This window comes from Dromiciops gliroides, chromosome 6 (genome assembly GCF_019393635.1).
Source record: "Dromiciops gliroides isolate mDroGli1 chromosome 6, mDroGli1.pri, whole genome shotgun sequence".
Taxonomy (NCBI): domain Eukaryota; kingdom Metazoa; phylum Chordata; class Mammalia; order Microbiotheria; family Microbiotheriidae; genus Dromiciops; species Dromiciops gliroides.
In genome coordinates, this window is record NC_057866.1 from 190,200,712 (window position 1) to 190,223,889 (window position 23,178).

The window sequence follows — 23,178 nt, forward strand, 5'->3', positions numbered from 1 at the left end:
GGGATTCACTTTGAATATTTTCTTACCCTCCCCTTCTCTTCCTCTTAAACTACACTTCAGGGTTACCATCTTCTGAAGAAAATATCTTTACTTCCTCTTTAGTATTACAGAAAATCTCTGCTTTGGCTAAACTTATTACTTTATTGAGTACTGTAGGAATAACTGATCTTATTTCAAAGGCTCAGTATCTCATTTCTGATTATCTAATATGGCAACAAGGCAAACAAAATCCCAAGTACTTGTCTCTGTACTCTTAACTTTCGCCCTCAGTGTAAACCATAAACTCAGATATTTCTTTACTCCATCTCTATTGCTGTCCCCTCTCTTAGCTTATCATTTCTATACTGGCCAAATAAGTCCTTTTTCAAAACATGGCATGGAGAAAGACTTTTTCCAAGAGAAACTTACCTCGGATTCTATCCTCCAATATTCCTCTCAGGAAGATAATGCTCACTCTTTCCCTGGAGTTCTGGCAAGAAAGATTTGTAGCAGGGCCTTGTTGGGGTCTTTTTATATCTTCCTTTGGTTAGGTCCTCCCCTAACTCCACCCACAAAAGGTGAGAACTCTTGAGTTTTGATGGTATTTTCAGTATCTCCTTTAGGGCTGGTTTCTCACCTTCATCCTTTTGCATACTAATGAGCTATAATTCACAATGATTTTCACACCTAAGACCTTCAGTCCAGAGTTGTCTTGTCCCTCAATTGCAAGAAAAGCTTATCTCTGATTCCTTCCTTCTGAGATATTCCTGTCAGGATAGATAATTCTTTCCCTTTCTCTTGAGCTCTGTCATCAAAAGATTTTAGGGCTTAGTTTAATATATCTTCCTTTGGTAAGTATTTCCTCTATATTTGCCATGACAGGTGAGAACTCTTTTGTGTTTGTAGTGCTTCCTATCTTTAGTATAGGTCTGAATTCTCAACTTTGTATCACCTCTGTCTACAATTATTCAATAGTGTTCACATATTGGACCTTAAGGCCAGAGATTTCTTGCCCCTCTATTCATTAAACCAGTGGGCACTGGGGTACAATAGATCCCATTAATTTTTGCAGACATAGTGAAGATACCAAATATTGCTTTAAAGTCATTTCTTTAGAGGGAAAGGAAAGTCTACAGGGTACAAGCAAAAGTGTAAAAAATCAGCATGAAAATCAATTTTAAAATATCTTTTCTCACTCATCTCGTCTTGTTATTAATTTTATTGTCACCTTGCTTGTAACTGTCTTTTCTTATTATGATCCCCTTTGTAATGCTGTTATTTAATTTTATGCTTTATATTTGTGAAATTTCTACTTAGCTCTTCATTTTGCCTCAACTCTCACTCAGGGCTTAACTTTTTCCTGACACATAGATGTAACTTACCAAATGCTTTTTTGAATGGTATCCATTTAGGCATCAGGTGAATTCTTCTCCCAAGGGGTATAGTAATCCTAGTTCAACTCTTCTATGAATGAGATGGCAGAGCCAAGATGGTGGAGTCAAGCCAGGGATTTGCCTGAGCACTCCCAAATTTCCCTAGGGATCAATGTTAAATTAAGCCTTTAAATGGATCATGAAGCAACAGAAGTTACAAAAAAGATGAGTGAAACAATCTTGTAGATTAATATAACCAAGAAGGTCTTCAGGAAAAATCTGTTTCACCTGGGTAAAAGGGAAGCATAGCTCAGTGTAGAGGGTGTCTTGGCAAACTTGCCTATGTCTGGTAATCACATCACAGGTAAGCAGCTGAGGACATTTTTACCTTGCTCAACAAGTTAGTGGCACAACAGGCCAGTTGTGAGGCCTCCAGCCCTAGTGTAGTGAGCAAGCTACAAGCTTTAAACTGCTGAGGCCTCAGAGCAGAAAGCCAGTGACTGGGCCCCCAGCACCTGGCAAAAGAAAGTTGGGACAGTATATGCTGTACCCCAGGAGCATAACTCAACTCTAGAAGGCACAAATAGGCTAAAATATGAATAAGAAAAAAAAAACCCTATACCATTGAAAATTACTAGGAAGACAGAGAAACATAAACTCAGAGGAAGACAACAATATCAAAATGCCTACACATGAAGCCTTAAAGGGGAAGAGGAAATGGTCTCAAGACCAAAAACCCTCTTGGAAAAACTCAAAAAAGGATTTTATAAACCAAATAAAGAAGTAGAAGAAAAACTGGGGAAAGAAATGAGAGTTATAGAGAAAGGCAATAGCTTGGAAAAAGAAAACAATACCTTAAAAATACAATTGGACAAATGGAAAAGGAGGTACAAAAGGTGACTGGATAAAATAATTCCTATAGAATCAGAGTTGGGCAGATGTCAGCTAATGATTCAATAAGATAACGGGAAGAAATAAAGCAGATTCAAAAGAAGACAAACATAGAAGAAAACATAAAATACTTCGTCATAAAAACAGTAGATCTGGAAAATAGATCCAGGAAGGACATTTTAAGAATTATTGGACTAACTGAGCATCACAATAAAAACAAGAGCAAGGAGAGCATATTACAATGACTCTATCTATGAGAACTGCCCCAATTTTTTAGAACCAGAAGATAAAATAATCTTTGCAATAATCCACCCATCAATTCATGAAAGACACACTAAAAGGATAACTCGAACAAATATTTTAACCAAGTTCCAGAATTATCAGGTAAAGGAGAAAATATTGCAAGCAGCCAGAAAGATACAATTTAAATATCAAGGAGCTGCAATCAAGATGACATAGGACCTGGCACCTTCAACATTAGCACATCAAAGGGCTTGGATTGTAATATTCCTGGGGACAAAGGAACTTGGATTACAACCAAGAATGTAGTACCCCCCAAAATCAAACACAATATTTTGGGGGATATATGAACATTCAAAGAAATAGGAGACTTTAAAACTTTCTTAATGAAAATCCAACAACTGAAAAGAAAATTCAATCTACAAATAAAAAATTCAAGAGAAGTATAAAAAGGATGAGAAGACTCCAGGCACTGAGGGAATTTCTTGGTTCAGAAGGTAACTGAGTAATGGTGATGCTACCCAGGAAAGTCAGAAGCACAACCTGGAGGGAAGTGAAGCATAATCTTCCTGGGCCCATCCATAAAATAGAGACCCTCAAAGGAACTCACCAAAGAACATCATCATTTGACCTTTCGCATGTCCTTAACCTATTCTTGTGTTATTTTTATTGGCATCTATTGTTTATCTGTCTACAAGTTTGTGAATGTCTAGTTCATTTTTTAATCTTTGTATACCAGTACCCAGCACAGTGAACTGGACATAATGGTCACATCAGTTTAAATGAATTGAATTTCTAAAAGTTACTTTAGATAAGTCTACTTCTGGGGTTCAATTTCATCCTCTTTTAAAAAGTTGTAGAAATTAAGATAGTTGATTTCTAAGACTCCTGCCAAAATGAAAACTCTTGACTATGTTACTCTGGCTACATGATTCATTTAGAAGTTCATGGATAACTCATGCCTCTTGCTATGAAGGACTCTATATTACTGCTGTACAAATGGTAATGATAACTTTGGTGTGTCTGTTTTGAGAAATATGGTGCTTTGTTACAGAAACAGATGCTCCCCATTATCCTTTTAGCAGTCTTAAAATAAATGATTGACCTTTCTCCTAGATACAAGGCCAAAAGCTTAACAACATTGCCATTTTTCATCTCCTTTTAAAACAGAAGTTTCTCTTACTCTAGTTTTATACCTCTGGATGCTTTCCCCTTTATCATTTGTTATAACTATAATGTTTGGTCATCATATGTTGTGGACTACCCATCTTGAATATCACTATTATAGAATGCTTTCTGCTGAGGCCCTTAAACTTCTGTTTCTATCCCATGCTATGGGTGATATTACTTGGGTATAGTAGAAATGTCTTCTAGTCTTGATTCTATATTGAAATACCTCTGTGACCTTGGTTTAATCACCTTAACTACTGTGTAATTTCTCCTGACTCCCACTCCCCACTTTTAAAATGAGGAGATTAAACTCAGGATTTCTAAGGGTCTCTGGTTTCCCTAAAAACTCAGCTCATTAGATTAATTAGGTTGTGTTAAAATGAATATATGGACCACCTGGATTTGATGGAGGTGCCTTATTATCCAAAAGTACTTTTTATGAAACCCTGGGTTAATTGGAGCAAAATGTCCTTCAACTGAACAACACACTAAACCCAGATAGCTAGCAGATAAAAGACCCTACTCCTTTTCTCTCAGGATAGTAAATCCCTATCTTATGGTGACATCTCAGCAAAACTCATCCTTGTCAAAACCTTTTAATTTTTTGGAATCCTGTAATCTTACCATGATGCCTCTGTTACATCCATTCTTGTTATAGTATTTATTTTTGGGTTAATCTGTAACTGGCAATGCCCTGTAACCCATGGACAAAAAAACTTATATGCCCTCAGAAAGAGTGGGGTCTCTGAGCTTCCTTCTGAGGAGGGGAGTCTCCAACATGATGATGGTTCTTTCTTCTTGGGACAAAAATAAATTGTTATCATGTTTTTCATATCTATTCTCTTATCTGGTTTCTGTGAGGTACCTACTTCTGGTAGGAGAGACAGAAATAGCCTTCTCTGATCTGGGCAAAAAAAATTGTAGCATATATTATTGATGTCTCTGATCTGTTTATTATTTTTGTACAAGGATGTGTATGGAAACTATATTTTAATATTCAACAATTGATTGATTGATTAGGTTGTGAGAACTTCCAGGGCAGGGACAATCTTTAATCTGTTTTTTATCCTAAGGACATGGTACATAGTAGGTGCTTAATTAATGCTTATTGTTTGATAGCTCAAGTGATGCCTTTTTCAAGAGGCTTTTCCTGGTTCTTTTAGCTGCTAGTGCTTTCCCCTCCAAGGTCACCTTACACTTTCTACTTCATACTGCTCTTTAATTCACTTTCCATGCTTCTCACCAACCACTTTGTTGCTATGGGATATCTGACTCCCTTTCCAGCTCCTTTTATATATCATCTTCCCCCAGTAGATTGTAAGCACCTTGAATCGATGAACTGTTTCTGTTACATATATGGCATATTAATTAATGCTCTATCTATCAATCTATCATCTATCTATTTGTTTTATATATTTATATATATACAGTATATTTATATCTGCCTCTCTGTCTGTCTATCTAGATACATATTTTCTTTCCCCCTTAAATGTCTATCTTTTTCAGGACAGGAATTGTTTCACTTCTAGAACAGTGCTTAGCACATAGTACATGCATAGTAAACAATAGTTCCTTGATTGATTTTTGTAGCTTTCTCCTTCTTTGATTCCAACACTCAGCTCTACTTGAGTCTTCCTACCCCAAAGTATCAGTAGAGGTGAGCTACTGAGTTAGATTTAACCCCTGAAACAAAAGATATCCTCTCCCCATTTTCCCCATCCCTGTTACAGTTAATTGATCCCTACTAGGTAGTTTTTCTAGGGCCCTACAATTGCTCAGTGGGAAGGATCACATTTGGATGGATCCCAGCCTAGTCTTCCAGGCACTGAACAGTGGAATCTCAACATCCTGAGGGGAGAGGTAGCTATGTGTAGTTGGACTGTAAAGCAGTGTTCTCCACATTAAAGTTTGGCAAAGGTTTCTGATTGCATTTCTCTCCAACTTTCTTTCATCCTTTACCTGACTGTCTCCCTGAACTTTACTAGGTACTGCCAAGTGTTAAGGGCTAAAATTCTAGCTAAATTGTCTAAAATATCTAATGAGTGGTCGCCAATAAATTATAAGCTTTAGCAAGAGTTAGACTTTTAAGCATTTATTAAGGAGAATAAGAATTTGATAAAGAGAGAGAGAAAGACCTAAATTCCTATCTATTAAAGGGAGAGCGCATTTCTAGCTCCCTTCTCTGCCAGAGTCCAAAGGAAAGAGCGCAAGTCAGAGTACCCAGCTCTTCCTTCTTCCTCCCACTAGCCAACATCACTTCCTGATGCCAAAGAAAAGACTCCTGGTCTTGCCCTCAAAGACCTTCGCTTCATGGGCGGAACTCTTCTACAGTAAGTCTCCAGCAGGTGGCATCATTCCAATCATTACACAAGTACTAGTAATTTGAGTCTCTGTCAATGAAGGGGTATGTAATTCAAGAAATGAGAATATTAAAATACTCAATTTAATAAATTCTTAGGGGCTAATGATAATAATTGGAACATAGTTAAGGCTTTAAGACAGAATTTTGCATATATTCCCTCATGATCTTCATAAGGACGCTGAAAGGTACTACATATATTGTTAGCTACATTTTACAGATGAGGAAACTGGGTCTCAGAGTGGCTAAATGACCTTAAGGAATTCATTTTATATTTCTGAGCCTCAGTTTTCTCATTTGTAAAATGTAGGCCTTGGCCATATCTGCATTACCTTCCAGGACTAAAATCCTATGAGGTTTTTTACTTGCCCATAATCACAGCTAATAGATACTGAATCAGGATTTGACAACAAGTCTCTCACTCCAAGTCCCCTGAGCTATCCATTATGCAACACTGTCTCCCTACTGTGTTAGAGCCAGGGTGACAGGTAGTATAAAATATCAAATAATTTTCAAAAAATTAGAATCATAGATTTAGAACTTGAAAGGACCATAGCAGTCATCTATGACAATGTTTTAGGTATGAGAAAACTGAGACATTAGGTGACTTTCCTACATTCAGACAGCTAGAACATATCTAAAGCACAATTTGAATTTGGGTCCTCCTGATTATTTACCTGGGTAAAATGAATTAGATTTATATTTGAAGTGAAGTATGTGATTCTACCTGTGGTACTACCCCTTACCCCCTCAGAAAGCTTACTTTTATATTTATTTTTATATATAAAATTAATTTCCAATTTCTGAACACATGAAATGAATGGCAGAAGAAAGAAGCTCAAAGCCATGCTCAGTGGTGGATAGGTTAATTTGACTTGGAAGTTTAAATTTTGCTATGGTTATCCAAAAATTAAATTTGAGTCTCAGTTCTACTATTTGATATTCACCTAACTTTTGACTGGCTCACTGGCCTCTCTGGGCCTGAATTGACTTATTTATACAATGGTCCTTAAAATATTTGGTCTCCAATGATGGAAAATGTTTGCCACATACAGAAAAAGAACAGTCAAATCTAAATGCAGATTAAACCATTTTGTGTTCACTTCTCTTATATTTTTCTTTCTTAAAGTTTTCCATCTTTTTCCTGATTCTTCTTTCAAAACATAATTAATGTGGAAATATGTTTAACCTGATTGTATATATATATATATATAACCTCTATCCTATTCATTTCTGTCTTGTAGTAGACGAGGGATGGAGGGAGAAAAATTTAGAACCCAAAAATCTTACATAAGCTAATGTTGAAAATTATCTTTATATTTAACTTGGAAAAATAAAATATTATTAAGATGGGGGAAAAATGGTCTCAGGACTATTTTACACTCTTCAAATTAAAAAAAAATGAACAATGAATTATGGACTTCTATGGGGTACAGCCAGAGCAAGTATTTAGAGAATATCTCCCAACATCCCCCTCTAAACAACTTTACAATAACTCCTCAAGTCAAAATCTGTAGTGCAGAGCTAATGAAAAGTCAGGCTGGGAAATAATTCTTGTCTAAGCCAATGTAGAAAGTTGAAAGAAAAGATCTTTAACTTTGAGGTGGGAGCTGGTCTGGAAAGACCTGGATGAAATATTAGTGGTGAATCTATGTAGTGGTGTTGAATGAAAAAGCAGCAACTTTGGGAGCCCTTTAGTCAGAGACATTAATTTGCTTTGGCAACCAGAGAGAAAGAGATTACTTGGACTGTTGTGCTAGCAGTAGACCAATGGACATAGGAACAGATGTTGTTTGGCAGCTCCATTGCCGATACTCACTTCTGTGTCACAAGTCAAGGGCACAGAAGAGTACTTTCAATCAAGACGGAGCAGGGACCCTGAGGAGCATTATTTCTTTTGATAATAAGGGATCAGGAACCTGAAGGAGCAATAAGCCTTTCAGTCTCAAGGGAGCAAGGGCCCTGAGGGACAGTACCACTTATTGTTGCAAGGAAATCCTGGGTAATTAAAAGGAGTGCTGAATGCAATCCTGAAGGACATGGGGCATTTCCTGGGTAAAGTCTAAAGTGAAGACTATGAGAGTAGTCACTACACTTCGCCCCAGATCACCCTACCTTGGAAGCACCAAAAACTTCCAAATACCCAGAATTAGCTCTGAAAACAACAGTGTAAAAAAACCTAAAGCTTTTTTGCCCATCCCCCACAATATGGGGAACACAACCAACTTTTTTATAAATTCAAAGTTAAAAAGTAGGTTGAAAAAATAAGAAAACAACCAAACAACTAAAAAAGGACCTAACCACAAGAGGCCACTATGGTGACAGAGACAACTAAGACACAAATACCCAAAAAGACAATGAAGTCAAAACAGCTACATGCAAAGCCTCAAAGAAAAATGCAAGCTAAAAGAAAGGACAAGAAGAATTCTTTGAAAAATCTAGAAATGATTTTAAAAATCTGAATGGCAGAGGAAAAATAAGGTAAAATAATGAGTCAAGGACAGAAATTTTGAAAAAGTTCACTAAAAGCTCTTTTAAAAAGGCAAAAAACAATTACCTGAAGAAAAATAACAGGAGAAGCCAAGGTGGCAAAGAAAACTCAGGGACTTAACAGAGCTCTCCCCAAAATGCCTCAGAAGCAGAACTCACGGCAGGGTGGGGTGAAATAATTTTCCAAGCAAAACCAACTTAGAATATGGACAGGAAGTGTTTGTTGCACATTTGTGAGAATGGAGCACAGTCCAACAGGCTGTGTTAGCATAGATAGGCCCCAGTAAACCAAGAGTAGGTCTTAAGAGCAACAGAATCTACAATGGAATCAGCCTGTTTCCAGAGCTCTCAGCTCATAGAAGGTGAGGGGGTCAAACAACTGGTCTGAAGGAGATTACAGGTGTCATTTGAGACCTCTTTATGGAAGGGATTAGTGATTTATTTTAATTTTGATCATACCTAATAATTGTGGCATATCAGGGCAGTATTTTCTTATAATTTCTTATGATGTCCAGGCTCTTTTTTTTATTATTATTGATCATGGCTTTCAAGGAGTTTAATATTTTTAGAAGTATCTCTCCTGGATCTATTTTCCAGATCAGTTATTTGTCAGTCAATGTATTTCAATTTAACTTATTCATTCATTTGATTCAGTTTTATTGATTCTTGATGTCTCATATAGTGATTAGCTTCTAATTAGCTTATTCTAAATTTTAAGGATTTTTTTTTCAGTTAGTTTTTGTATCTCATTTTCAATTTGGCCAATTTTACTTTTGAAGTAGTTTTTATTTTAGTTAATTTTAATTTATCTTTTTATTTTTCTTTGTTCTTTCTTTTTCAGGATTGGTTTGAATTGATGTGAAGTAAATAGAACCACACCATCAACCCCAGTAATAGCAATATCGTATGATGATCATCTATGAATGACTTAGTTATTCTCAGCAATACGATGCCACAAGACAATTTCAAAGGACTGATGATAAAAAATGTTACCATTTCGGGGCGGCTAGGTGGCGCAGTGGATAAAGCACCAGCCCTGGATTCAGGAGTCCCTGAGTTCAAATCTGGCCTCAGACACTTGACACTTACTAGCTGTGTGACCCTGGGCAAGTCACTTAACCCCCATTGCCCTGCAAAAAAAAAAAAATGTTACCATTTCAAGAGAAAGATGCAAAAGACTCTGAAAGTGGACTGGTGCATAGGTTTTTAAAAATTTTTCTTTTTTGATTTATGTCTGCTTTTGCAACATGATTGAAATGCAAATATGTTTTGCCTGAGTGCCATGTATAATCTAGAGCACACTAGTATTGATACCAAGTACAAAGAAGATTAACTTTATTGTCATTGCTTTTGATAATCATGCTATAACTTTATTGACCATTTCAACAAGAGTTCAAATGAACAGAAAGTCTTTTTTAGGGTCATTTCCAGTTACTGGTCACTTGTTATTCTTGGAGATAAACTGAGTGATGCAGGAGTTCCTTCTTCATTATGTAGGGAAAGAGCAAAGTAAGGCCGAAGAGTCCCTTGAAAGATGATGTCTGTGGCACTGTGGAGAAGGGTTTCTTCTATGACATTGTAAAATGCTATATGTCCCTTTTCATAATCAAGAAAAATGCCCATCTTATCTATTGACTCACTTATGAAAAAGCCATTTTGTAATTTCCAGATGAAGAAATCATTTATAGATCTGTAGCCTCCTAGTGCAGTTACATCATCAGGTAGTATGGAGCGTTTCTCATTTTGGCTGACTGAATCTTTACAGACACCTACTAGCCAGTCTGTATTATCGCCCACCTCCACTTCCCAATAGTGTTTGCCTGAGGTAAAGGTCTGGGTACCCAATACACTGAAAGCAAGTGCAGATCTTTCTTCATTGTCAGGAGGGTACTGTGGGATACTTCCACACTTAATATGCTTCAAATCTTCAGACAAGATGAGATGAGGATGGGCTGTTTCAGGATACAGAGTTATATCTCCTGGGGAAAAGGGGAAAAATGGATAATTAGCCTTGGGTTGCAGACCCTGGGGGTTAAAAGTAAAAATGAAGAAAAATTCTCTAATCATGGACAATCTCACACTATGAGATTCTAGTCACAATCCATATGTGATTATATAAGAACTCTTGCAGAGATCATCCTTCCCCTGACACCTGTACTTGGAAAATCAACTTGTCATTCCATGGGCATAGTCTCATTGTATGTAAAATAAAGGGATATTCTAGGCACATGAATTTACTGCTTGAATAGCTGTGAAATGGTCCAGCTATTTAGGAAAATAGCTGAGTCCATGAATGAAATTAATAGGATCATTCAGGCCTGTTGAGATACCAAACTGGAAAACCAGAAAGCACCTTAGTAGCCATGTGAGAGTAGCTCAGTACCACAGTGGATAGAGTACTGGGTGACATAGTGCTAGAACATCAGGCCTGGAGTCAGCAAGACCTGAGCACAAATTTGGTCTCAGACATTTACTAAGGGAGTGATTCTAGGGAAGTCACTTCATGCTGTTTTCCACAGTTTCTGCATCTGTAAAATGAGCTGGAGGAAAAAAATGGAAAACCAGTTCATTAAATTTGTCCAGAAAGCACTAAATTGGGTCACAAAGAGACAGATACAACTGAAATGACTGAATAAATCGTGTGAAGGTTGAAATAATCTACATGGGATAGCTATTGGTTGTCCTTAATTCTCAAAGAAAACCATAATGTCAAGAAGAAGATCTCATGACTTGCAAGTGAATTTGATTTAAGTGAGGGAGGGCAGTTCAAAGTCATCAGCCTTTCTCTCCTCAGGAGCCATCTGGATCCAGTGGGAAGATAATGAACAGGATAAATGGAGATGACTCCTATGGGATAACAGAAGATGATATTTGTGCATGCTAGAACACTGAGCAAATTCATTACAAAGAACATAGGAAGTTCTAGGAATTTCCCAAATGTCAATTGAGAGTGACACAGGTAACTTACTCTGGAAGGTCATGAGCATTTTTCTCAACCCAGTGATGGGGAAGGAGCTCCAGGTAGAGGAATCAAGATCCACTTCTTGAAGTAGCTGCTCCTCCTTCCTACAAACAGAAAACACTTGGTTTTATTTGTTTTACTCAGAGCTCCAGAGCCCTGTCTGGATCAGATACTTCATCGTGTAGCAGCAGAGTAGATCCCAATTTGCCCCTTCAAAAATCACATTCCCCCACTGAATCTACATTTCTAATTTAGTTGAACAGAGAATGGAAATTTACCTTTCCAATGGAATTTTCATAACCTGAATTGGAGAAAATTAAGAGATTTAGTGTTCTGCACTTTAGTATATTTTTATACCATTGTCTTTTTCATAGAACCCAGACACACTTCCCCATAGGTGTATCACTCTCTTAGTACTCTTTTCCAGGGACATTACCATATGTAGTTAATTTGAGTCTCTGAAGAATTGTTTAGAACTAGCCTTTGGTTGCTTTTTTGATTGGCCTCGTGCCTCTGTCTGTCTCCTGAAGATGGAGAAATGACTTCATTGTGAGAACATTTCCATTCTATACTACTCTTCTCTCTCCCTCCCTTAAACAAAAAACACATTTGATAGTCAACTTTTTACCTTCTCTGAATGAGAGAAGAGCCAAGGAGGAAGATGGAAAAGGTTTGGGAGTCTGGGAGCTGGTAACCATCCTTCTTTGTTTGATATGAATATGAATTGTGGGTTCTGATACTGAAGAAACATGGTCTCATCTTCACAAAATTGAAATTTAAATAGGGTCCAGAAGCTCAAACTGAGATTTAGTTCCAGGATACTTTCGGCAATGAGGCATTAACTTGCCAAGCATTATCCAGCACCGGAAAGATAATGCTGTGCTGACTATTTGGGGGTGGAGGGTTAAAAACAGAACCTGAGCATTAGAAAATATGTTAGAGGTCACTTCGGTTAACATATCAATTGTAGAAGAGTGATGTTTGAAGAACTTCACAAAAGTGGTCAATAAGCCTCCTTTGAGAAAATTCCCACGGCAGGGAAATGACCACATCGGACATGTGCATGGACCTTCTATTCCTCATTTCTAAAGCAACTGTACCTGCATATTTTATGCACTCACCTCGAGCATTTGTGATGGTGCCTTGTCCAAACTTTCCTCTACTTCCAATATCATTCTTTTTACATTTTGGAGCTGTTGTGATAGTTTGGCCTGGTTTGTCTTAAGTTTTGCCATGTTGTTTTTGAATTCCTCCTCCAATTTTAGCAGGTGTTGAATTTCTTCATTCTGTAAGAACTGGCATATTTTCTCATATTCACAAATAATGGATTGTTTAAAAACTTTCACATCCTCCTGTAGCAAAAGAAAGCAGGATAGAGAAAGAAATGAAAAGTCCAGAAGACGTGGCAAACATTTGTGCTCTCTATTAAATATTAGTAGTTTTCTAAGAGGATTCATAAACTTAGTTATGACTGCTAGGCCCATCTCTCTCATTTTAGCAGTTTTGAGGTGAACTATTTCTTGAAGATCTTTTTCTTAAGGAGTAGGGAATGATGGAAATAATAGAGAGAAATAGTTTATATAAGGAAAGGTTCTCAAAAATCCGGTCCCAGAGATAATTTTCTCACCACAAATACCCAAAGGCTGCTGGAACCTGTGACTTCAACAATATATTTGGGCAGTTTACAGGAAACAAAGTTCTTCTTCAGGTATTAGATATTAAATTGTTTTACTTGGTCATTGCAAAAATATATTTCATCCCTTGATCATGAATATGAATCTGATTCTTTGCAAAAACATGATTTGCCTGCCATTTCCTTATTCCTTCTGATAAGGGCCTCAAAGCGACAAGGGTACCTCATAGCTTTTGCACAGGAAAACAGATAAACACTGACCTTACAAATATCTTCTCTCCTTTTCACTTTGTTCAATGCAATTTAATTTTTCTCTTCTTTTCTCTGCAAGATATTCTGTGTCTCCTGGAGCTTCTCCTTCAAGAAAAGCAGAGTCTTTTCAAAACTATTTTTAGAACAAAGAGATTTGGATATCTGATATTTATTAGCTACTAATACTTCACACTTATACAGCATTTTAAGTCCATCCAAAATCTGATGTCTGTTGTGCCTTGGATGCTGACAATAACTCTGAGATTGACATTATTATACTTTTCAGAATTTTATAGATAAAGAAAATGAAACAGAAGAATTTGGAAGGCCAAGTGACAATAAACAGAGTGTGAATTTGGATTTGCATCCATAGATAGTAGTGAAGCCTTTGGATTTTCTCTGGGCTATGGAGATCAACCTGTGTGCCTAATATGGCAGTGTCCCCAAGTGGTCACAAAGAGTTGAATGAGCAGACAGAATTTCTCCTTTGGCATGGCTATCTAGTGAGCAGACACTCCTACCTTGCAATTTTCAGCAGCCTTGTCCATGGGAAGAACATGATGATGTTTGTGCTCTGGGGCTAATGAACAAGACTCACAGAGGGATATCTGGTCTTCCTCACAGAAGAGCTTCTCTTGTTCCCCATGTTGATCACAGGTGGTCAGGTGCACCATGCTCTGCAGTAAATGAGGCCTGAGCATTTTGCCAGTGTTGGACAGATTCTGCAGGCTCTTGTTGGGTGTGAAATTTCTGTAATTTATGAGTCCTCTGCACTCTGGGCAGGTAAATGTGTCATCACCTCCCTTCCTGCACTGGAGAAGACATTGTGTGCAAAAGGTGTGGCCACATTTAACAGTCACTGGGTCAGTGAAGTAGCCCAGACATATAGAGCAAGTGAGATCCTCCTTTAGGCTTTCAATTAACCCTCTGACATCCATGTTCCTAGACCTATGGAGAAAGAGTAAGTGATAAATAGAGGCTTAATATTCGCCTTTGCTATCCACATCATCTCAAAAGTTTTGTACAATTTGTGTTGCAAGGAGGCCAATTCAATAGTAAGCTCGAAATAATGGTGCTCCACAATCAATGACACATGCTCAGCAAATCTATCCCGGGATCCTAAGTATCAGGGCCTGCCATCAAATAGAACCAGGGAACCTAAGAATTCTGGGTCTCAGAGATTGTGGGCTAAGGCAGAGAACACTAAGACTGTGTTACAATTAGGTCTCATCCCTAGTCATGTTGAAGGGGCTAAAGAGCTGATTTCTTGTATAAGGCTAGTGTCCCAATGGTAGATGATGCACACCCCCTCCCTGCCGCCACAGTGATGAGTGTGAGTTCTTTACTTCAAAGAACCTAGGTAATGGGGGTTCACTTAGAATATTTTTTACCCTCACCTTCTCTTCCTCTTAAGCTACACATCAGGGTCATCATCTTCTGAAGAAAACATCTTTACTTCTTCTTTAGTATTACAGAAAATCTCTGCTTTGGCCAAACATTACTTTATTGAGTAGTTTAGGAATACATGATCTTATTTCAATAGCTCAGAATAATCTCATTTCTGATTATCTAATAAGGCAACATGGTAAGCAAAATTCTATGTACTTGTTTCTGTACTCTAACTTTCCCCCTCAATGCAAACCATAACTCAGATATTTCTTTCCTTGTTCTCTCTTTTTTGTGCCCTCTCTTAGCTTATCATTTCTTTACTGGTCAGAGAAGGCCTTTTCCAAAATATGACATGGAGAATTTTTTTTTTCCAAGAGAAACTTACCTCTGATTCTATCGTTCTCTAATATTCCTCTCAGGAAGATAATGCTCTCTCTTTTCCTGTAGGTCTGGCAACAAAATTTGTAGCAGGGCCTTGTTGGGGTCTTTTTATGTCTTCTTTTGGTTAGGTCCTCCCCTTACTCCACCCACAAAAGGTGAGAACTCTTGGGTTTTCACTGTATTTCCAGTCCTCTGCTACAGGGCTGAGTTCTTAGTCTCTGTTCTTTTGCATAGTAAAGAGTTACAATTCACAATGATTTTCAAACCTAGAGACTTTCAGATCCAAGGTTGTATTGTCCCCCAATTCCAAGCAAAGCTTACCTCTGATTCCTTCCTTCTTAGATATTCCTCTCAGGATAGATAATACTAGTTATTTCTCTTGAGCTCTGTCATCAAAAGTTTTTAAGGACTGCAGTTTATATATCGTCCTTTGTTTAGTCTTTCCTTTATACTGCCCATGAAATTGGAGGATCCTGTGTTTTTATGGTGCTGTCCTATCTCTAGTATAAGGCTTGAGTTCTCACCTTTGTATCCCCTCTGGTGCTACAATTAGGCAATGGTGTTCACACATTGACCCTTCAGGCCAGAGATCTCTTGCCCCTCAATTCATTAAACCATTGTGTACTGAGTATAATAGATCCCATTAATCTTGGAGACATAGTGAAGGTACCAATTTTCCTTTCTTTCTTTCTCTCTTTCTTTCTTTCTTTCTTCTTCTTCTTCTTCTTCTTCTTCTTCTCTTCTTCTTCTTCTTCTTCTTCTTCTTCTTCTTCTTCTTCTTCTTCTTCTTCTTCTTTCTTCTTCTTCTCTTTTTGGTGAGGCAATTGAGGTTAAGTGACTTGCCCAGAATCATACAGCTAGTAAGTGTTAAGTGTCTGAGGGCCAGATTTGAACTCAAGGTTCTCCTGACACCAGGATTGGTGCTCTATCCACTGCATCACCTAGCCTGCCCCCAGTTACCTGCTATTTCTTAAAAGGGAGAGTACAAGGGTGGCAGCTAGGTGGCACATTGGATAAAGAACCAGGACCTGAATTCAGGAGGGAAAACAAAACCCAGACATCTGGGTTAGGTCATTGGAGTCGAAACACTCAGAGAACGATTGAGAAAATGATTAGAAAGAGTTGGATGCACAAACCTGGAGGTAGGCTGTCTTAGAAGCATTTTGTTTTTAACAAATCTCTGTTCTGCCCTGGCCCAGGCTGAGGGGATCTGGAGCTGTGATTCAGAACAGCAACCACTGCTTTCACTTATCATCATTGAGTTCTCAGTGCTTTATCAACAAATGGCTTTCCCATTAATTTGTTTCTATTTTTTTTGTTAATTGAGTGATTTGTTTTTGTTTATTTATTTGAATGTCTGTATATTTATCTGACACATTTCTGTCTCATCATTCCTCTGTGCATTTGTTTGGTCACTAGTTTATTACACTTTTTCCCTTCATTTGTCTGTCTCTATATCTATGTATTCATTAACTATTTGATTGGATAGTTGTTTATTCTTCAATCAAACATTTATTTATTGGTTCAATCATTCATTCATTCATTCCCTTATTTATTCCTTTATCTCTTTTTTGTTTGATTGTTCATGAGATTCAGGCCTCTTCAGTAAAGTGCTTCTGGATGGTTTAGAAATGGCTTATTGACCTACAAGAATGTGTGTTCACACTTGCAGTCATCCTATTCTAGTGTGAGTACTTGGAAGAACAAAGCCTTCAGCTTACCATTCATTGCCTAGCTGCCTTCATGTTTCAAAAATAAAGCCTAGAAACACCAGTACTAGCCATTACTAATTGAAAAAATTGCTGTCATTTTTTTTTTCTTTTTGGCATAGAGGTGAGTATTCAGTTTTATGGATATTTGACTTTGATCAAGAACCTTTGGGAGAGACTGAACAAAAGGGGTAAAATCATAGGAAAGTGAAGAAGGGAACAAAGAAGATGAAATAACTAAAGAATGGAAAGAATAAATTTAAAAGTGTATAAAGAAGGGAGAAAGGGGAGGGGAAGAAATAGAAGAACATAGAAGGAAGATGAGAAAAATGAGAGGTGGGACACAGGTGACACATTTACACCACTGGGTGGAAGATGGAAATGGAAGGAAAGAATGATACATACAAACATACATACATACATACATTTAACAAAATATTAACTTTTTGTTCAATTGGATTTTCTATATAGATGATTGTGCTGAAAAAATTCCAGTGTTTATGAATCATATCAAATAATGCTGCAGTATTCTAGGGTTTGAAAATAGCAGAACAAGATGAATCATCAGGGAGATAACATAATTTGAGGAAAACTTCTTTCATCATAAACTGTATTTCTATTTTATTTTCAATATATAAAAATAATGTTCCATAATATAGTAGAATTTTAAAAATCATTGCTCATGAAACTGAAAATCTATTATGTACAACTTGGTATCCCTCTTAAAGGTATAATAAAGTTATCATGTAAATGTCTTTTAAAAATGTTTTTTTCTTTCCTGCCCTTAACCTGTAGATGGGAACCATTAGACAAAAATGTGTATTTATATACACTAATGTATGTACACATATCAAAATGGATATAAGTTTATATGTGTGCATATACAAAAAGAAATATATGTACATCTGTATATCTGTATACATGTGTTTATATACATATACATATATACACTCACAGAAAGAGACAGAAAGACAGACAGAGACAGAGAGAACAGGGTGGAGTGAGACAGAGAGACAAAGAGAAACAGATAAATTAATTTTATTTATTTGAGGAAAAATCCATTTATACCTATACTTTGAAGTGTTGTTTTTAGTAGTAATGAGTGTTATACTTTATCAAAAGCTTAGACTTTAGGCTGGAATTCTACACCATACTTACCATCAGCAAGGATATGGCTTGGAAATATGCATGTGGCCTTGAAAATGAGAATGTCACAAAGGGGAATGAAAAGGTATACCACAGAGGTGAATAGTCTATAACACCTTATAAATAATGAATTATGGTGAGGCAGAACCAAGATGATGGATTACATTGTTGATATGAATATATGGATCACCTGGATTTGATGGAGGTGCCTTATTATCCAAAAGTATTTTTTTAGGAAACCCTGGATTAAAAGGAGCAAAATGTCCTTCAGCTGAACTCCAAACTGAGAACACAGATAGCTAGCAGATAAAAAGATCCTACCTGGTAACTTCTTTTCCATCAGGATAGTAATTCCCTATCTTATGGGGACATCTCTGTGTCTTCAACCTTGCCAAACCCTTTTTTGGAATCCTGTAATCTTATCATGATGCTTCTGTATTTCCTCCATTCTTGTTATAACTGAAATTGTTAAACTGCTTTTTCTTCTGGGTTGATTTTTCTATCATACTATCGAAAATGACACTTCCCTATAAACAAACAGTGGACACAAAAACCTTATATACATACCTCAGATAGAGGGAGTCTCTGAGCCCTTTTGGGAAGGGTCTCTACATGATCATGGTTTCTTCTTGGGACAAAATAAATTGATTGTTATTATGTTTTTCCTATCCATTCTCTGATCTGGTTTCTGTGAGGTACCTACTTCTGATAAGAGAGGCAGAAATAGCCTTCTCTGATCTGGGTGAACAAATTGTAGGAGATATTATTGATGTCTCTTTTATTATCTTGTAAAAGGATCGGTATGAAAACTGTATTTTAATTTTCAACAACACCTTGGATTATAACCAAAATGTACTACTCAGCAAAATTAAGCATGTTCTTTTCAGGGGAAAACACGGGCACTCAAAGAAAGAGGGACCCTTTAAAATTTTTCCTAATGACAATCCAAGAACTAAACATAAAATTCAATCTAAATTCAAGAGAGGCATAAAAAAGATGAGGAGACACCAGATACTGAGGGAATTTCTGGGGTGAGAAGCTGGCTGAGTCATAGTGAAGCACATCCTGGAGGGAAATGAAGCAAGAATAAAGCAGTGGAGGAGGGGGAGCCAGGTCAGCAGGCAGGCGGGCACCACAGCTCAAATGTGGTGGTGGTGGGCACTGGGTGCTGTGGAGGCTGCAAGGGGACAGCAGCGGACACGCACACACACCCACATACCTGCAGCATCCCAGAGAGACCTGACCGAACCCTGGCCGGCAGCAGCCACGGGAGGAGCCAGTACGCTGCTGGCCATGAGCCTCCACCCCAAGGAGAAAATTCTCTTCCAGGGGATCCAGAGAGGCTATGAACACAAACAATACAGAAATGGATTGAACTTTTCTAAACAAATCCTCTCAAACCCCAAATCTGCAGAGCATGGAGAAACTCTCTGGCCATGAAGGGACTAAAGTTGAACTGCTTGGGAAAGAAAGAAGAGGCATATGAACTGATTCATAAAGGCTTAAGAAATGATTTGAAAAGCCCTTTGTGTTGGCATGTTTATGGTTTTCTGCAAAGGTCAGACAAGAAGTATGAGGACGCTATCAAGTGTTACAGAAATGCGCTAAAGTGGGATAAAGACAATCTTCAGATCTTAAGAACCCTCTCTTTATTACAGATTCAGATGAGGGATCTTGTAGGTTATGGGAAAAGGAGGTATCTGTTATTTGTGCCTCGACCAGCACAAAATGTCTCATGGGTTGGCTATGCTATTGCATACCATTCATTAGAAGATTATGAAATGGCAACAATAATTTTAGAAGAGTTTAGGAAAACACAGCAGACATCTCCTGATAAAGTGGATTATGAATATAGTGAGCTCCTGTGTATCAAAATAAAGTCCTGAGGAAAGGAGGGCTCTCTAGAGAAGCCTTGGAACACCTTGGCACCTATGAAAAGCAGATATGTGATAAACTTGCTGTTGAAGAAACCAAAGGGGAACTTCTGTTACAACTGTACCAATTGGATGAAGCTACTGATGTATATAGATGTTTACTAGAGAGGAATCCCAGAAACTGGGTATACTACAAAGGCCTGAAAAAGTCATTCAAGGCAATCAATATGCTACAGTGGTTAAAAATTTATGAGGAAGCCTGGACACAAGTGTCCTAGGAGATTAGTACCAAGAAGGCTGCCACTCAATTTTTTTATCTGTTGAGAAGTTTAAGGAATGTTTGGATAACTTCCCAAGGATGAATTTCAGTCAAGGTCAATCACCAGTTTTTAATATTTTGAGATCATTATACAAAGTTAAAGACAAGGTGGCAATAATAGAAAAATTAGGAATAGGCTATAAAAGCCCTCTAAAAATCTGTCGGTTATCTAACCCCAGTGATGAGGGCAAGGAAGAGCCTCCTACAACATTACTTTGGGTCCAGTGTGCTATTTGGCACAGCATTATTACCAAATTGGGCAGACATCTATTGCTTTGGGTTATATAAATGATGCTATGGAAAGTACACCTACATTGATAGAACTCTTTCTTGTGAAAGCTAAAATCCATAAGCATGCTGGTAATATTAAAGAAGCTGCTAGGTGGATGGATGAGGCTCAGGTCCTGGACACAGAAGACAGGTTTATCAATTCCAAATATTCCAAGTACATGTTGAAAGCCAACCTCATTAAAGAAGGTTAGGAAATGGGCTCTAAGTTTACAATGGAAGGGACATCTGCAGTGGAAAATTGGAATGAAATGCAGTGCATGTGGTTCCAGACAGGATTTATAAGGCAATGAATATATTTCGTGAAGTACTTTAAGAATATCATGAAATTGAGAGAAACATTGTATTATGTTAGCATTTTATAGAAATCACTGATGACCAGTTCGATTTTCATACATACTATATGAGGAAGATTACACTTAGGTCTTTTTGGACCTGTTGAAACTAGAAAATGTACTTTGACAGCATACATTTTACTTCAAGGCTATGAGGATTGCTGTAGAGATCTATTTGAAATTTCATGATAACCCACTAACAGATGAGGATAAAGCACATGAAGCTGATACAGCCAACATGTCAGACAAAGAGCTAAAGAAATGACATACCAAACAAAGAAGAGCTCAAAAGAAAGCTCAACTTGAAGGAGAGAAAAAAGAATGTAGAGAAAGAGAAGCAACAGAGAAATCAGAAGGAGGAGGAGGAGAGAGGAGGAGGGAGGAGGAGGAGGAGGAGGAGATTGGAGGTACAAAAGGAACTTATCCTGTAGAAACTGGCCAAGGTTGAAACTCTATTGGAAGAAGCTATTAAATTTAACATCATTGAAGAACTTAGTAAAGAACAAGACAGAGACCCATCTTTTTGCCTTTGAGATTTACTTTAGGAAAGAAAGATTTTCTTTGATGCTTCAGTCAGTAAAGAAGGCATTTGCTATTGATTCCCAATCCTCCTTGGCTTCATGAGTGTATGATTTACCTCTTCAGTGCTGGGGTCTGAAAGCAAAGACCTGCCTGAGGCAGTGAGGACAGGATGCAAACAATAGATGAACTAGCTTTTGGTGCAACCAAACCAAAGAACTTTAATGAAATGTTCCTGAAGAAGAACTTTGATTCATTGCCACACAGGTTATCAGCTGCCAAAATGTATATTACTCGGATCCCTCTCTCTAGTCAGCAGCAAGCAGTAGAGTTGGCAACAACACTTGATGAATTTTTAACTAACAGGAACCTCCAGACATGCATGGAGGCCTTGGGAGCCTTGCGTGATGGGAGCCTTTGAGACTGTAAAGAAGTTGCTGAAACTTATTGAGCAAATTGCCATAAGTTTTTCCCCTATGCTCTGGCTTTCATGCCTCCTTGGTATGAGAAAGATGCCAAGATGATGATGAATGGAGATAGTTCTGCAATGAAATTTGAACCCCTTAAAAAAACAAAACTACTTTGGACCATGTCTAGTGTATAATATTTTTGTCACATACCTGCTGCATTGCTCTAACTTATACAGAATGGAAGGAGTCAACGTTTAGCCATCAAGTAGTGTTTTATGTTTATTTTTTTATCATTCTTAAAAAGTATATATATATGTATGTATGTATATATATGAAAAATCTAACATATTACGGGATATAGGTTCAATTTCTTAAAAATTAAAAGCTGCTAAAGTTGAAAGAAAAAATGCTTCGTCCTATATCTGCCTACCTGCCCATGTTTTTAAACTAATTTATATGAAATCTAAAGGCAGTAACAGCTAATAAAGCAGGTGTGTGGTAGAAATATTACTTTAAATTTGTCTTATGATATTACTATATCTCAGACAACATAAATACTGTTTTATTAAATTATAAAAGTATCTTATTATTTTCCAGTTACTTGTAGAGATAGTTTTCAATATTTGTCTTAATAAGATTTCTAGTTTCAAATATTTTCCCTCCCCCCCTTCCTCCCCCCTCCCCAAGACAGCAAGTAATCTGCTATAGGATATATATATATATATGTACAATAATATTAAACATATTTCTGCATTAGTCAAGTTATAAGAGAAGAATAGGAGCAAAAAGGGAAAAAAAACTCAAAAAAGAAAAACAACAGCACCAAAAAAAGGAACTGTGGAATATGGATGATGATTGGACCATAAAATTTCTTTTGTTTTTGGTGCTGTTGGTTTTCTGATTTGAGGTTTTTCTTTTGTTCTCTGATTCTTCTCGTGTAACATGACAAATGCAGAAATTTGTTTAATATTATTGTGTATGTATAACCTATATCAGATTGCCTGCTGTCTGGGAAGGGGAGAAGGGAGGGGAGAAAGGGGATGGAGGGAGAAAAATTTTAAATTGGAAATCTTATATAAAAATGTTTGAAAACTACTTCTACATGTAACTGGAAAATAATAAAATACTTTTATTTTTTTTAAAGAGAAGAATCAGAGCAAAAAGGAAAAACCTCAAAAACAACAACAACAACAACAACAACAAACAATAAAAATAGTATGGCTCATCGTATCCAGATTAAACAGTTTCTTTTTTTTCTGGATTTGGAGAGCATTTTCCATCATGAGTCTTTGGAACTGTCTGGGGACCATTGTATTGCCTGAAGAAGAGAGTCTATCACAGTTGATCAACATACAATGTTGGTTGATACTGTATATAATGTTCTCCTGGTTCTGCTCATCTCACTCATCATCAGTTCATGCAAGTCCTTCCAGGTTTCTCTGAAATCTGCCTGCTCATT

General features: G+C 37.2%; 1 protein-coding gene and 1 pseudogene across 1 annotated transcript; one reads left to right on the plus strand and one right to left on the minus strand.

The window, feature by feature from the left end:
• Positions 1-9,933: 9,933 nt before the first annotated feature.
• On the minus strand, positions 9,934-14,287 carry LOC122732178 (probable E3 ubiquitin-protein ligase TRIML1). Its single transcript, XM_043972311.1, has 5 exons — positions 13,871-14,287; positions 12,586-12,816; positions 11,743-11,765; positions 11,471-11,568; positions 9,934-10,481 (listed from the first exon to the last, which is right to left on the minus strand). Exons 1-5 carry the CDS (start codon positions 14,285-14,287, stop codon positions 9,934-9,936), a joined length of 1,317 nt encoding a protein of 438 aa, XP_043828246.1.
• A 4,830-nt stretch (positions 14,288-19,117) lies between these two features.
• Positions 19,118-21,913, plus strand: LOC122732179 (annotated as a pseudogene).
• The last annotated feature ends 1,265 nt before the right edge of the window (positions 21,914-23,178 follow it).